Source organism: Lissotriton vulgaris, chromosome 1_1, assembly GCF_964263255.1.
Source record: "Lissotriton vulgaris chromosome 1_1, aLisVul1.2, whole genome shotgun sequence".
Lineage (NCBI taxonomy): Eukaryota > Metazoa > Chordata > Amphibia > Caudata > Salamandridae > Lissotriton > Lissotriton vulgaris.
In genome coordinates, this window is record NC_141685.1 from 756,201,591 (window position 1) to 756,217,352 (window position 15,762).

General features: G+C 45.9%; 1 protein-coding gene across 3 annotated transcripts in view; it reads left to right on the plus strand.

Annotated features, from left to right (window-relative positions):
* The window catches only part of NPL (N-acetylneuraminate pyruvate lyase), a 150,659-nt gene that overhangs the window by 73,108 nt on the left and 61,789 nt on the right, over positions 1-15,762 (plus strand). For all 3 annotated transcript variants that reach the window (XM_086955621.1, XM_086955631.1, XM_086955636.1), the window contains 2 exons: positions 9,400-9,468; positions 14,181-14,254. In XM_086955621.1, coding sequence (XP_086811747.1) covers positions 9,407-9,468; positions 14,181-14,254 — 136 coding nt within the window. In that variant the 5' untranslated portion in view covers positions 9,400-9,406. The remainder of the gene's footprint in view (positions 1-9,399; positions 9,469-14,180; positions 14,255-15,762) is intronic.

The window sequence follows — 15,762 nt, forward strand, 5'->3', positions numbered from 1 at the left end:
TAGCAAAAATCTTTGCTTCCATGTTAAGGAGAGAAATAGGTTGGAAGTTTTTAGGATCCGAATGATCTTTTCCCTCTTTCGGGATCACAACTATGGTGGCTTCAGCAGCCGTACCAGAGACAGATCCATCCTTAACAAAAGAATCAAAGACAGATTGCAACTTAGGGACAAGCGAAGGGAGAAAAGTTTTATAAAATAGTATTGGGTAGCCATCAGGGCCAGGAGCTTTACCAGAACGAGTAGCCTTGATCGCAGACACTATTTCTTCGGGGGAAATAGGTCTATTTAGAAAAGAACGATCATCCTCAGAGACCGACTGAATCGGAACCGATTTTAAAAAATCTTGGCATTTGTCAAAAGAGGATTGGTTAGAAGGGGTATACAGTTTATTATAAAAGTCGCGAAAAACTTCAAGTATTTCCCCTGTTTGGAATTTCTTAGAGCCGGTGTGATCAGTAATAGAAGAGATTTGCGAGGACTTAAAAGAGAAATCCTGAAATTTTAAGGTAGCAGCCAACAGCTTCCCAGCCCGATTTCTTTAAGAGCAACTTTTTGGATTTTTGAGCTTGGACACCAATATGGGCCCTTTTAGTTACAATGGTATTATATTTGTATTTGAGTAGCTTTATTTGTTGTAAACAAGTGGGATCCTTAGAATGCCGAAAGGAAGCTTCCAGAATTTTAATTTCAGATGATAAATCTGTAAGTTCTTTTTTAATATCTGAATTACGTTTGGACATACATTTAATAACCTGACCACGGAAAGTGCATTTAAAGGAGTCCCAAAGAACGAATGGGGAAGATACCGAACCTTCGTTTTCACGGAAGAAAGTGTCTATAGCCTTAGAAAACTCATCAACCTGAGAGGAATCATGTAACACTTCAGTATTCAATCTCCATGAACGAGCGCGTGATTTAGGGGCAAAGGATGACAACGAAAAACTGACAGCAGCATGATCCGAAACCAAAATGGGGTGTATAAGCGGAGAAGAGGAAGAAGAAACAAGAGAAGAATGAACTAGGAGATAGTCAATACGCGAGAAAGAAGAATGAGGCGAAGAAAAGAAAGAAAAATCACTACCAATGGGATTATGGAGACGCCAAATATCTTGAAGGTGAGAAATGGAACACATGTTAAGCATTTGTTTGTGGGATTTAGGAGGTCGAAACTGAAAAGCAGAGTTCCTATCTAAAAGAGGGTCCATCGGTAAGTTAAAATCGCCACCAACAATGAGATTACCAGCGTGAGGGGTGTCATTTAATTTTTTGGTAATGGATTTCCAAAAAGCCGGGTCATCAATATTCAGAGCATAGATATTCATAACATATAAATCGTGTTGACCATCCGACAGTTTAGAAAGCAGCCACCGACCCTCAGAATCATGCTCAGAAGAGAGTATCGATAAACCAGAGTTCTTTGAAATTAATGTAACAACCCCATTTCGTTTGCCAGAGGCATCAGAGCAAGAAACATCCGAAACCCATCCCTTCTTCAAAAACAACGCTTCTTTATTAGAGATTTTGGACTCCTGAAAGAGAACCAAATCTGCAGACAGAGATCTACAGTAATCTAAGATTTTCGACCTCTTCACTGGGTGATTCAAACCCTTAACATTAAGGGATAAAACATTTAAACCCGGCATGGAAACAGAGAAAGATAAAAAAGAGACAAAATTGATAACAGAAAAAGAACCAACGTCATAAACACCAGGGACCAACCAGCAGACAAAAGAAACAGTGAGGGAGCGTCCATGTAGGAAAACCAGGAGAAAGAAAAAGAAAGAAGAGATGAAGAGAGAATAGAAAAGAGAGAGATAAGAAGCAGAAGGGGAGGCCTAAAAGAGACCAACATCATGCAAGGGAGAACGTGGAAAAGGCGAGTAAGGGACCCGTACTAGGAGCAAAAGTGAATAATAACAATAGCCCAGACTGAAATATAGTAGTTAATAGCAGGGAAAAAATCGGAACTGGTAACAATCAAAACATAGCATTGCAAGATAGTGCAATAATGTAAATATCAAAACTGATAAAGAAGAAATTACAGCACTCAAATGTATAAAATAGCATCTGTGCAAGAGAAATATCTATACTAAGCAACACTATTAGAATAATTGGTAAGCAAAATAATTATAAAAGGTAAATCATGAACATTAGATATATGCATGGCGAACAATATGAATATCCTAAAAAAGAACAACATAATTAAAGAACATTCTATAAATGTATATAATAATACTATGAATCTGAATTGCAGAAACAAACATATAGATACGCATGAGAAAATAAATGTTGGAAAATAGCAGAATAGGCAGATAAAGAGAGAAAGAAAATGACCTGTAACCAAAAAAAAGTAATGCAAACGTTGAAAGACGACATGTAGGAAATAAAAGATAGAGAATTTGGACAGGAAGCCCTGAATAGAGGAGAAAAACCAACCAAAACAAAAGGCATGATCATGAAAGAGAAGAACAAAAGAGGTAAAGCATACCAGGAAATTAAGTAGCATAGAAGATTAAGAAAATAGTGGAAAGAAACAACAGGGTACATTCAGGAAGAATGCCATGAGGAAGATAGGCAAGTATAGCGCAAGGGAGACGGACAAAAATCAAATCATTATGGAAAGAAGAAGAACAGATTTAACACGAACATTCCAGAAGGAAGACCAGCATATAAGCTCTACGGGAGAGAGGAAAGAATCAGGCATGCTGAAAAAATACATCCAAAAAACAAACAAGAAACAGTTCAAGTGCCCGAGGCACCAGGAGTCTGCGACGTTGCTCTTTGGATCTCCATCTCTATCTCCAACTGGTTGTCCAGGAATGTAGCCAAGTCCGCTGGCTCATCGAAAATTCTAGAGCGTCCTTTATAAGTGATGCGGAACTTAGAAGGACCAGAAAACGAACAAGCATTTACAATGCAATGGTTTTGCCTTTGTTAAAGTTAGAGCTATTGGCATTGCTCTTGACATTATTTTTATTTATGTTTTTTTAACATAAATAAATGGCATTGTCATTTACAATGCCACTAGCTTTATCTATCGCAAATGACACACACAAACACACACAGAGCCGCCCCACACAGAGCCCCGCACACACAGCCCCCCACACACACAGAGCCCCCCACACACACAGCCACACAGAGCCCTCCACACACACAGCCACACAAAGCTTCCTACACACACAGCCACACAGAGCCCTCCACACACACCAACACAGCACAAGCAGGCAACAGGGGCAGACGGAGGCACAAGCAGGCAACATGGGCAGACGGAGGCACAAGCAGGCAACAGGGGCACACAGAGGCACAAGCAGGCAACAGGGGCCCACAGAGGCACAAGCAGGCAACAGGGGCCCACAGAGGCACAAGCAGGCAACAGGGGCACACAGAGGCACAAGCAGACAACAGGGGCACACAGAGGCACAAGCGGGCAACAGGGGCACAAGGAGGCACAAGCGGGCAACAGGGGCACAAGCAGGCAACAGGGGCACGAAAACGGAGGCACAAGCAGGCAACAGGGGCAGGTGGAGAAAACACAATTTTCAACAGCCCACTTGGCTCTGCAACAGTTGCCTTTGAAAAGCAATACGGCGTAATGGGCATGATCAAATCCCGTCCCCTGCATAAAAAAAAACAACAGCCTGAGGCGACTGCTAACACAGATGTAGTACAAGGCATTACACGGCAAGGGTGCTGCTGCCGGCAATTATCCTGGTATTTAAACAAATCTCTCTCTCTCACAGACAGAGCCGCCCCACACACACCCCCACACAGAGCCCCGCACACACAGCCACACAGAGCCCCCCACACACACAGCCACACAGAGCCCCCCACACACACAGCCACACAGAGCCCCCCACACACACAGCCACACAGAGCCCTCCACACACACAGCCACACAAAGCTTCCTACACACACAGCCACACACCAACACAGCACAAGCAGGCAACAGGGGCAGACGGAGGCACAAGCAGGCAACAGGGGCAGACGGAGGCACAAGCAGGCAACCGGGGCACACAGAGGCACAAGCAGGCAACAGGGGCACACAGAGGCACAAGCAGGCAACAGGGGCACAGAGGCACAAGCAGGCAACAGGGGCACACAGAGGCACAAGCAGGCAACAGGGGCACACAGAGGCACAAGCAGGCAACAGGGGCACACAGAGGCACAAGCAGAGCACAAGCAGGCAACAGGGGCACACAGAGGCACAAGCAGAGCACAAGCAGGCAACAGGGGCACACAGAGGCACAAGCAGAGCACAAGCAGGCAACAGGGGCACACAGAGGCACAAGCAGGCAACAGGGGCACACAGAGGCACAAGCAGGCAACAGGGGCACACAGAGGCACAAGCAGGGGCACACAGAGGCACAAGCAGGCAACAGGGGCACACAGAGGCACAAGCAGGCAACAGGGGCACACAGAGGCACAAGCAGACAACAGGGGCACACAGAGGCACAAGCAGGCAACAGGGGCACACAGAGGCACACGCAGGCAACAGGGGCACACAGAGGCACAAGCAGGCAACAGGGGCACACAGAGGCACAAGCAGACAACAGGGGCAGACAGAGGCACAAGCAGACAACAGGGGCAGACGGAGGCACAAGCAGGCAACAGGGGCAGACGGAGGCACAAGCAGGCAACAGGGGCACACAGAGGCACAAGCAGGCAACAGGGGCACACAGAGGCACAAGCAGGCAACAGGGGCACACAGAGGCACAAGCAGGCAACAGGGGCACACAGAGGCACAAGCAGGCAACAGTGGCACACAGAGGCACAAGCAGGCAACAGGGGCACACAGAGGCACAAGCAGGCAACAGGGGCACACAGAGGCACAAGCAGGCAACAGGGGCACACAGAGGCACAAGCAGGGGCACACAGAGGCACAAGCAGGCAACAGGGGCACACAGAGGCACAAGCAGGCAACAGGGGCACACAGAGGCACAAGCAGACAACAGGGGCACACAGAGGCACAAGCAGACAACAGGGGCACACAGAGGCACAAGCGGACAACAGGGGCACAAGGAGGCACAAGCGGGCAACAGGGGCACAAGCAGGCAACAGGGGCACGAAAACGGAGGCACAAGCAGGCAACAGGGGCAGGTGGAGAAAACACAATTTTCAACAGCCCACTTGGCTCTGCAACAGTTGCCTTTGAAAAGCAATACGGCGTAATGGGCATGATCAAATCCCGTCCCCTGCATAAAAAACAACAGCCTGAGGCGACTGCTAACACAGATGTAGTACAAGGCATTACACGGCAAGGGTGCTGCTGCCGGCAATTATCCTGGTATTTAAACAAATCTCTCTCTCTCATCAGGAAAGCGTTTAGTGAAGCAGGTGGAGCGAGACAGGCTGACATGGAGCACAGCTACTTATCTGTCCCCTCCAGCAACTGCACTTTCTGAACCCGAGTCGTGTCAAATGAAACAACTGCACATTGACTTTTCACTTCTATAAACATTATGGCGTGATTGACAACTCTGGGAAGCAGTCGCTGTAATCATCTCGCCTCCTGCTAGGGTAGATGTGGACGTGTATTTTACATCAGCGCCTCGTCGGGAATAGTAAGCGCTATATAAATACAAGTCACTCGCAGCCACTCCAACCCCACTTACATTATACTTCTATAAACATTATGGCGTGATTGACAACTCTGGGAAGCAGTCGCTGTAATCATCTCGCCTCCTGCTAGGGTAGATGTGGACGTGTATTTTACATCAGCGCCTCGTCGGGAGTAGTAAGCGCTATATAAATACAAGTCACTCGCAGCCACTCCAACCCCACTTACATATTACATAACGCGCAATTAAAATACATCTACTGCTCCAAGGCAAGTCACGCATGCTCACTCCAGGAAATCACAGGATCAAATCACCACCAGACCTAGTACTAAGAATGTGGAAACTGATGAAAACGACTCTTTGACGTTTGAAATTGATTGATATTCTCTCACGCTAAATACATTTTCTCTTTGGAAATACTCACTTTTAATTCATCAGCAGCAGAGCGGGACGATGAGGGAAGGCACGGGATAGCGGCGGGCACGTAAACAGCGCGGGACTGTCTGTGGGATCACGAGAAACAGGGGAACACACACAACACGGGACTCTCCACACCTCTGCGGCTGCCGGTAGTGAGCGCTCTGCAGTCCCCCAACCACCACCACCATGCAGTGTGCCCGATGGGGCAGAGGGTCTGAAAACCGTCAGCATCTCCTGCCTATGCCCGGCTAGAGCCGAGCCCCCAGGGACATAAGAGAGTCAGACTTCCCTCCCCACCCAGGAGAGCGGCACCTCACCACACCCACAGGGGCGTACCTCAACACTCCTGCGTGCCCCCCACACCCACTGCTGCCACGGGTAGCGGGAGGGAGCCTCCCCTAGCCCCAAATAAAAAAACAAATCGACTCACCTGCACCTTGCGACAGCGGCACTTCTCCGGTCTCCCTCTTCGGCATGGGAGACCGGCAACGTCGACGGCGGCAATGTCTTGGGCACTTCTCCGGTCTCCCTCTTCGGCATGGGAGACCGGCAACGTCCTCCGCTTCTTCCGGGGCTCCCTCCAGGCAGGCCACGGGAGCCCCGCGTGGACCGCCATACTGCTTCTGGGCCGCCGTCTTCCTTCTTCCCCCGGGCGGCAGGGGGGCGGGCACTTCCGGCCGGCCGCGCTAGGATTGGCCGGCCGGGCTAAATGCTGTCATGGAGACTGCACAGGCCTTGCTGTGGGAGACTTCGGATGAGCCCCGCACGCACAGTGAATATTAGATTTTAGAGAACAATGCAGGGGTCTGTTGGGTGTCTCGTTGCTTTCCCAAACACGGAAGAGAAGCACAGTCTGCCTGAAAGGCTGACCAATCAAAGGCCGCAAGGGGTGACAGGCCCAGGCACGCACCGGTGGGAACACTGTTGTCACCCTGTGATCCGGGTGGCGGAGCGCTGATTGGCCAGCCAACCGGATCTGCGCATTTCATGCTGCCGGGGAGATGCGAGCTCAGGCAGGGGAGGGAGCGGCCCTGTGGTAAGATGGCGGGGGAGGAGAGCGAGCGTTTGTCATTAGCGTCGCCTTTGTCAGGCAGGCTCTGCTGAGTCACCAAGAAACAAGCGGGAGGGGGCGGGAAAGGGGGACGAGAGGCCGGAGCACGAAGGCGGGCACTAGGAAACAAGCGGGAGGGGGCGGGAAAGGGGGAGGAGAGACGCTGACGACGGAAGGCGGGTGCCGGCAATGCCGGACCAGAATCGGGGGCGTTCCCGGCGTCGCGTGACGTCGGCAAAAGCCAAAGAATGTCGGGAACGCCCCCGTGTCTGGTCCGGCATTGACGGACAGGCCCCTCATCCAATGGCTAGGCTCCATTTATGGAGCCAGCCAATGAATGACGAGGGCCGACCCAAAGCCACACTACAGTTCTCATCAGGTTTTCGCCTGCGCGAAAAAGATGCGCAGAGCGCATCTTTTTGGCGAGGCAAAACCTAAAAAGGAATGCCCATTTCAGAGAGACGTTTCCGAAGGTTCAGGAAGCCTTTTCTCCTTATAACCGTGTCTCTGGCAAAGTCTTGAGAAATGGAGATTCGATGACCATCCCAGATGACTTGCTTAGCCTTCCTCATATGAGAGAGAATCAATTCAGTATGCTGATGCCGCAGTGGTTTAAAAATGATTGCTCTCGGCTGGGTTGCTGCTTTAGGCCTAAACGTTGGAACACGGTGTGCTCTTTCTATCTCAAATTCTCTGTGGAATGAGATTTGTAAGGTGTCCGGAATCCAATGAGATAGAAACTCTATCATAGAGGAAGATGATTTCTCGGAATCTTCCGGTAAACCAAAGATGCGTAGATTAGATCTACGATTACGGTCCTCCTGCTCAGTGAGATCTCTGCGCAATGCCGCCATTGAGCGCTCCAAGTGGTTGAGGGATCTGGATTGTTTATGTATACCATCCTCTGCACAACCGATTCGTGATTCTGTAGCAGATACACGAAGAGAAAGGGCTTTAAAGTCATTTCTGATAGCAGACACCTCCACTTGTAACAAGTCTGTTAGTTTTTGTTGACTGCGCAATATCATGCACTTCATTAAGGCGCGCTAATATCGTGTCCAATGTGGAGGCAGTGTCTGACTGAGGAGACTCGGGCGTCGGAGAGACTGATTTAAGTCTTTTCAACGACGTGCCAACATCCTTTGAGTCTTTGGTGGTCGTAGAGCGATTCATACTTGCAGTATTGAAGAAGTAAACTCCAAGAATACCACGTGAGGGCAAAAGGAAAACAGAAGCTGCGCAGAATATCTCACAAAAATAGGTATAGCAACCCGAGCTCAGTGTGCGCTAAGATAGTACTAGCGGCGAAATTATGTGTAGAGCAGGGGAGCACAGTAATGAGTTCGTAGGAAAAATATCGGCACCTCTGTGAGAGAAGCGCTCTGAGAGAGACAGCGCGTGAGCAGCTTATGACCCAGCCAGGCAGCAATAAAATAACAAAAAAAAAGGAAAAAATTTTACCAGTTGTAGGTCGCATAGAAGAAACGCACTGGGCAGCGAAGTGACACTGCAAAATTGTATCCAAAGCGGCGCATCTGAGGTAAGATGTCAGCAACGTCAAGAGCAGGAAAATGGCGGCCGCTCGTGAGGAAGACGAGCGCCTCTGAAGCGTTAGGCAGAAATCATGCAGCCGGTGGTCAAAACATCAGGAAAACATCGTCAAACAGCTCTCTTCATGTTCCGCTGCTGAGGGTTGCCTTTTCCGCATACAAGGGCAGCAGGAAACGGAGAAATTAGCCCAACGGGACAAACTCGCCTCGGAGCTCAAGCGCAACACGCCATGCTGAAGCGGCGCGCAAGCCACGCCCCCCGGGGGGTGACAAAGAGCTTTGAGTTGCGGAGGTGCTTGCTTGTCGTGGCTGTGTAATGCTGGCAGGAACTAGGTCAGTGGATGTGTGGTGTGTTCAACCATATCCAAATTTGGCATACATGGGCCAGGAGATCGATGCTTCTGGTGTGAATGTGTCCGGAATGAGAGTTGTGGTCGGTACATGAACAAGGTGTTTTAGCTCAGGGGAGCAATTCTTGTAGTGTGTTTGTATCAGTAGATCAGTGGATACGGTTGATGACACTCATCGGCCTTTGAAAGTGAGTACATTTTCATGTGGCATGTGTGATTTAGGAGAGCTGTGTAATATGTGCAGGTAAGTATGTAAATGCCAACAGCCTTTACAAAACCAGTAGATCAATGGATGGCAGGCAAGTTATCAATTAATGTGATGTGGAAGTGGTAGGGGATCCACTCCTAAGAAGCGTGTCTACGTTGTGAAATTTGTGCACATTAGGGGACCTTGGTGTTTAGTGGCAGGAGAGAGACATGCTATCTATTCATTCCTGTTTATGAATCGCATCTTATATTTTTCATTCCAGTTGCAACATGGCTACTCAAGAGTTTCTGGGCCTGGTGGCTGCCACCTTCACTCCAATGACCGAAGACAGGTAAGGTAACCATTCGCTATGGTTATAAATGTACATGCAACCATTCGGAGCTAGTGCTCTAGAACGGTCACCTCTACTCTCACTCACTTTGACTTCCAGATGATTGCTGCCTTAGCACCCTTACAACACCTTTATGAATCATAGAATAAGTGCTTAAAGAATATTAGAGAAACGACAAGAATCACGATGCATCATAACCATATACTACATGTGCAGTTCTTTGGTATCGTGTGGAAAGTGTGGCAGCAAAAAAACTAAAGATGTGTTTTCAGTCATGGTTGAGATGTTTAGAATGGCTCGTAAACGTGTTCAATCTTTTTAGAGGAAGCAGATTCTTCCTTTAGGTCTGGAGTAGAGAACTCTTTAGTAGGGTTGTCAGTCTTGGGTAATACATTTAAAAAAAAAATTATGTACTTCATTATTTACATAACTAGGCTTTGGATAAGCTGTCTTAATCCATTGGTCAATTCAACTGACATTTATTTTAGTCTAGCATGTTTATTAATTATGTGGTGCTGGTTTGGAGGGCAGGATGTTTTTTTCCTTACTTTTATGGCACATGCTTGATATAAAAACATAACATCAGCTTACCATGGCCAGATATATCTGTTTTACCAATGCTTGTTCTTTCATTAAGAACTATGCTTTTGGGTACTCTGCATGTGCAAAATACTACTGATTGAGTTGGGCTGAACTTTCATAATAATTGATTTTCTAGGCTAGGTGTATTGAGGGTCGAAGGGGGAGAAGCCTGCTCTAATCCTATTGGTTTTCAGAGTTTTAGTAATGAAAATAGTAGCAACTATATTACGAAGGGGAAATATTTTACAAGTTAATGCACATGTGCAAACACACCGTTTTCTGATAGTGGAGTTGTGCCAAGTTATATGTGGAAGTCTACTTACTATATTTGAAAAGAAGTTGGTTTAACCGCTTCACCGTGGCAGACATTACACCGCAGTCCGCACACACTCACCGTGACATTAGACGGTCGGTAGCCGTCAGACTCATTGAAAAGGTTAAGATAACAATGTTGCAATAAGCATTTGTCCCATAATGATTACTTGTTCTCATTGCATATCATGGTGGGTAGTGTTCTCCTCAACCTAGGTACTTGCCAACGACTACGCCACACACAGAGCTTAGTATAACACTTTTTTATTCTTCTGGTGTACACTCTAATGCTTGTGTCAAAGTTCTACGGAGTCCATCAGAAGCCCGAAGGATTCCTTAATTAGTAACTCGCACAATACTACAGGGTGCATGCAGATAATAGAGTGCAGTATGTAGCAGCCGACTGTATGTTCTGTGGGAAGCCAATAAATAGCTCCAGAGTTTAATATGAATTTAGAACTCAACCTCAAAATTTGTTTTCACTCGCCAGCCCTTTTTAAAACATCTGTTACACCATAGTACTTTTTTAGATGCATCATCACTGCCTTTTGAGGCCAATAAACGAAGCATTGTTTCTTATACAGCCCGGACAGCACATTGAGCATGTCTAAGGCCCATATATCGCAGCCTAACGTCGCCTTAGGTAGCAAAAGCCCCCCCTCCTTTGCTTCTAGTTTGCTCCAGATTAAGACTTAGTAGCCATTGGCAAGATTATGTCACTTCTCAACAAAGCTTGTAACTACCACGCCCCCCCCCCCCCCCCCCCACCCATAGCCGAAGTCATCCGCCTCAGCCTTCCAGTTGTGGGTCCTGCTTATCACTCTCCTTATTATTTATTTATTTATTTATTTAAATCTTTTTATTGGTGTTTTTTACACAGACCCAGATTAGAGTTGACGATTAAACAATTCGGATTGTCCATACAGGGTAACAACCCGTTCGGCTAGGATGCTGGGGGAACGAGGATTACAAAGGGTTGAGCGACACTCCTAAAACTATTGTAAAACATATAAGGGTAATTCTCCATGTATTCAGTACCCAATAAGATGAAACACCCCATTGATGCAACCTTCTCTAAGAAATCCTACACAAACCCCAAAAAACTGACCTAATTTTGACCTTTTTGACACCTGTTTTAAAGAGTAAGAGTGAAGAGCGTGCTTCAAGGTCGGACATAGAGGGTGTCACAAAAGACCACCTTAAAGTGTCACATTCTGTATTTCGTTCTGCAGATAGCTGGTGGTGTATAGCATTGTATAGATCCAGAGTATATTAGATTTGTGTGTGGGACAAGCGCTCTCATGGATGTGCTCCTCCTGTGTTCAAAATAGAAGTGTTTTGGATGGAAGTAATGAAGTATTTAACTAACATCTCTGACATGCTTTAACAAGCATTTGCAGTGCAATAGATCTAACATTTACAAAACGTTTAAGCTATTGGCATTGTAAATGATAATGCCTTTTATTTATGTGTTGTTTTTAAAACCGATATATATAAAAGGCATTGTCATTTACAATGCCAATAGCTTAAACTCTCGCAAATGCGAGGCCTATTGCATTGCAAATGCGTTCCTGCTATAAACATTTTTTTAAAGCATTACGAGAGAGCTTGTCCTGTCTCCAACATCAGGCAGGACAAAACTATTAAGAAAATTGTGCTCGGAGAGTGTAATTAAAGCCTACCGAGTAACAGCACAGGTAACAGGGGTTGTTGCCATCGTAGGTTACAAAATCAGACAAGGCGGTACAAAGGAGGGACTACCAAGCCTATTGACCAATGAACTGGCACAGTTTACAGTGGACAAAGACATGAATGATAAATATGAGTGGCAAGTGGGCGAAGCTTCAATTCCCTACCTGAATACAGCATGCTCTGCCCAGGCTCGACCTAAAAACGGATACAAACTGAACTGTACTTATGAGGCATTTTGCTATTTAAAAGAAGGGCAGGCGAAGCATTTCATCAAGTAAGATTGTAGTTGTGCCATCCATGGATTACGTAACCGATCCTCTCGCATCTGGCTGTGATCTCTAAACAAACGAGCACCTGTAGAATGAAATATCTAACCTGCAACGGTCCTCTTAGTGGAACTGGTGGGTCGTTTCCTTCCACGTGGCAGCTATTTCTCGATTTTTTTTTTTTTTAATGTTCACTGGATATGATTCCTCCCAGTGTTCCAAGGTTGATTTCCCTGCAGAATACTGTGGTTGTATTCTTTGTCATCAATGAAAGTGATAACTATAATGGAATGCTTGTATGTGTAATGCTGTCCACTTGCAAACTTGTCTCCTTTTTCTTATATAAATTGTAGAAATCAAAAGCTAAAAAAAATGAAACCTAAATTTTGAAAAGAGAGATGTGTTTAGAAATCCTTTTTTATGCTTCATGTGCTACCTGAAGTAACCGTGTTAGGGCTCCAAAACACTGACAAAGTAGCCAGCAAAACGATGTGCGCCAATGCAAACTGAAAAGAGGTTTTAAAGCTTGAGGTCTTACAAATACAGAATGTTTATTTTCTCTGCAATGAACAGCATATGGGAAAAGGCAAATGAACACTCTACCAAGTTTTTACCCAACAGGGTTACACGTGTCTCAGTTATAAGGGCACCAGTTTGCTTGTAAGGAGGCTGCAAAAGCAGTGTGGAGATGCAGGTTCTGCTCAGCGCTCTTCTTTGCCAGGGAAGTGGTACCCTTGCAATTCACACACAGGGACTGTTGACCTTGTAGATCAAATACAACTGCAGCCTGTCAATGTTAATTTATCACTATTGACTGAATGATGTAACTACACAGCCCATTATGTGAATTATGAAGTTTACTCTTCTCTGCATAAGTACCTGCTGAAACACACAGAGCCCGTACATTATACAATTGATGTTGGCCGGTGTTTTTAGTACTGTGATGGTGTTTACATTGGGGGTCCTGAAAAACACTCCAGAACTTTGTTGGGGGTGGAAACAATTGTAGTGCCAAGTGTTTGCCACTTTGTAATGGCACTAGTAAATGTACACATACTCTATTACAAAATGTTGCAAGCCTATCTTGAGATTATTTTATTAGGCATATTCGTGATATACCAGTTGATCACACACACAAAATACACCCTGAAACTAAGATTATTGCCACTGTTGTTCATTAAAGGTGCTTTTTACTCATTCCACTGAAAATGCGAGACCAATATACTTGGCAGAGATTGTGATCTCTGTGGCGACTTTTGATTGAGGTTAATGTGTGCCCAGATCCCCACAGGGTTATAGAGTGACCTCATTTTCTTTAATGAGATTATCATGGCTCTTTAAACCTAGCCCACCCACCAGTGATGGGCTAACTTAATAACTTAAAAATTGTGGAAGTGCCAGGATCTGTCGAGTCACTCTGTGGGAGGATTTGCCAATAATTAGTGTGACCTTGGTATTCTATTTTGGTGCTTTGAGCACCTGGCTGAACAATAGCAAAGCCAACTTGGTGATTGGATACATTTTATAAAAAATGTATCTTCTATTCTAAAGTGTAGCGAACTTGTCTTTCCCTATTTGAAATGCATGAATCAGCCAATCTTTCAGAAGATCGCAGAGGACGCAACCCCCTTTCACAAGCAAATTAAATCGTATTCCATAAAAGCATACATGGTGAATTGAGAGCATCCAGTGTGGAGATTTAATTATAAAATGCTCCTTCCTTCTGTGTCAACATAGGGGTACCCTGAATATGTGCCCATGACCATTTAAGGACATGTTGTTTAGACCTGGAAATTAAACTGTTTAGAATTATGATGTAGGGCAAAAGGATATAACTGACTGATTTTGTTAATTTTCCAGTGAAATAAACCTCTCCGTGATTGGCAGATATGTTGATTATCTCATTCATACCCAAGGTGTAAAGAAAATTTTTGGTAAGTTTCAGGTGGTTGTAATTTTAACTTGCTCACATTTCTGATGTTAGCCAGACACCTCTGACCGTACAGTAACACCAGGACGGTGTGTAGTCTGGCTGCTACCACTTAAAAAAAAAACAAAGCAATGGGTTATCTTATCCATGCACGTTCATGTTCTCAATTACAGTGAGACTGTGCTCCCTGATTATCATGTCCACTGTTAATTCGTTTTTGAAGGGCATGTTTTCCCTGATCTTGCCCGGCTTGTGCTTTGAAACATTAAGCCAGACATTTCCTATTCACACTCCTGGTGGCCGTGGTGGACAGAGGACACCTTAACTGAAATAGCAAGTAGAAACTTGATCACTCTATGATAAAAGATTATGTAAAGGGGAGCCGTTGGGACAGTTTGAGGCTTTACTCTGGGTCTAGTTGAGGCGGTACTCTGAGTCATGAGTATTCCATGCAGTAATACTGTAACATAGGTTGCTCCATGCCTTTCTCAACATCAGTGGTACAATTCTATGTTTTCATCTAATGAACAGATATGAGATTCAGTAGTGTGGGACTAGCCTCTTTCAGACCAGTGTTTCTGCTCATAATACACATGCAAAAGTCCTGCCTTTAGGATAAAAGTGGTATGTGTTGAGGTAGTTTGAACATTAAATCTGGTGCAAGGTTAGAACAGTGAAGCCTCTCTGAGGCCCAACTCACATTAATAGTGCAGCATTTGCCTTCTTGATTTTTTTTTCCTAGTTTCAAATGCTAGCTTCTGCCATTAATTAGGTGGATTGAAAACTCCAAATAATTTTGTCATCTGAATGAGTGTCCATGATGAGACCAAGATGAGCTCAATAGAAACTTTTAGCATTAGATTGGCTTTGGTGACCTTTTTTTTTTAGGTTTAAAGCATTTTATTAAGACAAAAGAACACGGGGAGAGGGAACAGGAGGTTAGGGTTACATACAGTACAATAAGAGAAAAATCGTAGCATCAGGAGCGTGCTCGTGGAACAGTTCGTTAGGCCAGAGGAGAAGCAATAGCAGATGAGAAAATGAAATGCAATTTATATCTCCACTCAGCGCATATCCAGCACCCCAAATCTGATCAAAGAAGGCAATGAAATTGACACCAAAAAGCACAGCCCATCCCCCTCTAGAACCCCCGCCCCAAAGAAAAAACCAACTCCCCCCAACCCCCCCGTCCAATGGCCCATTACCAGTACTACCCGCCCCAGAGCCACACCCCCCCTCACTAAGAACCCGCCTCCCACTCATTCTATTCTGCCGGAGTCGCCGGCGGCGTCAGCCTCAGAAGCCTGAGGTACCTCGGGCAGGTGAGCTCCCTGAATTCGGTGGTTAACAGCGTAAGGAAGGGTTGCCACAGCTCATCAAATTGATCTATCTCCCCCGCCACCGCAAGCGACAGTTTCTCCATTCCCAACACGTGCCAGAGTCTATGTAACCAACCCGTGATGGAGGGGACAGTGGTAGTGCGCCAATGGATGAGGATATTCTGGACCGCAG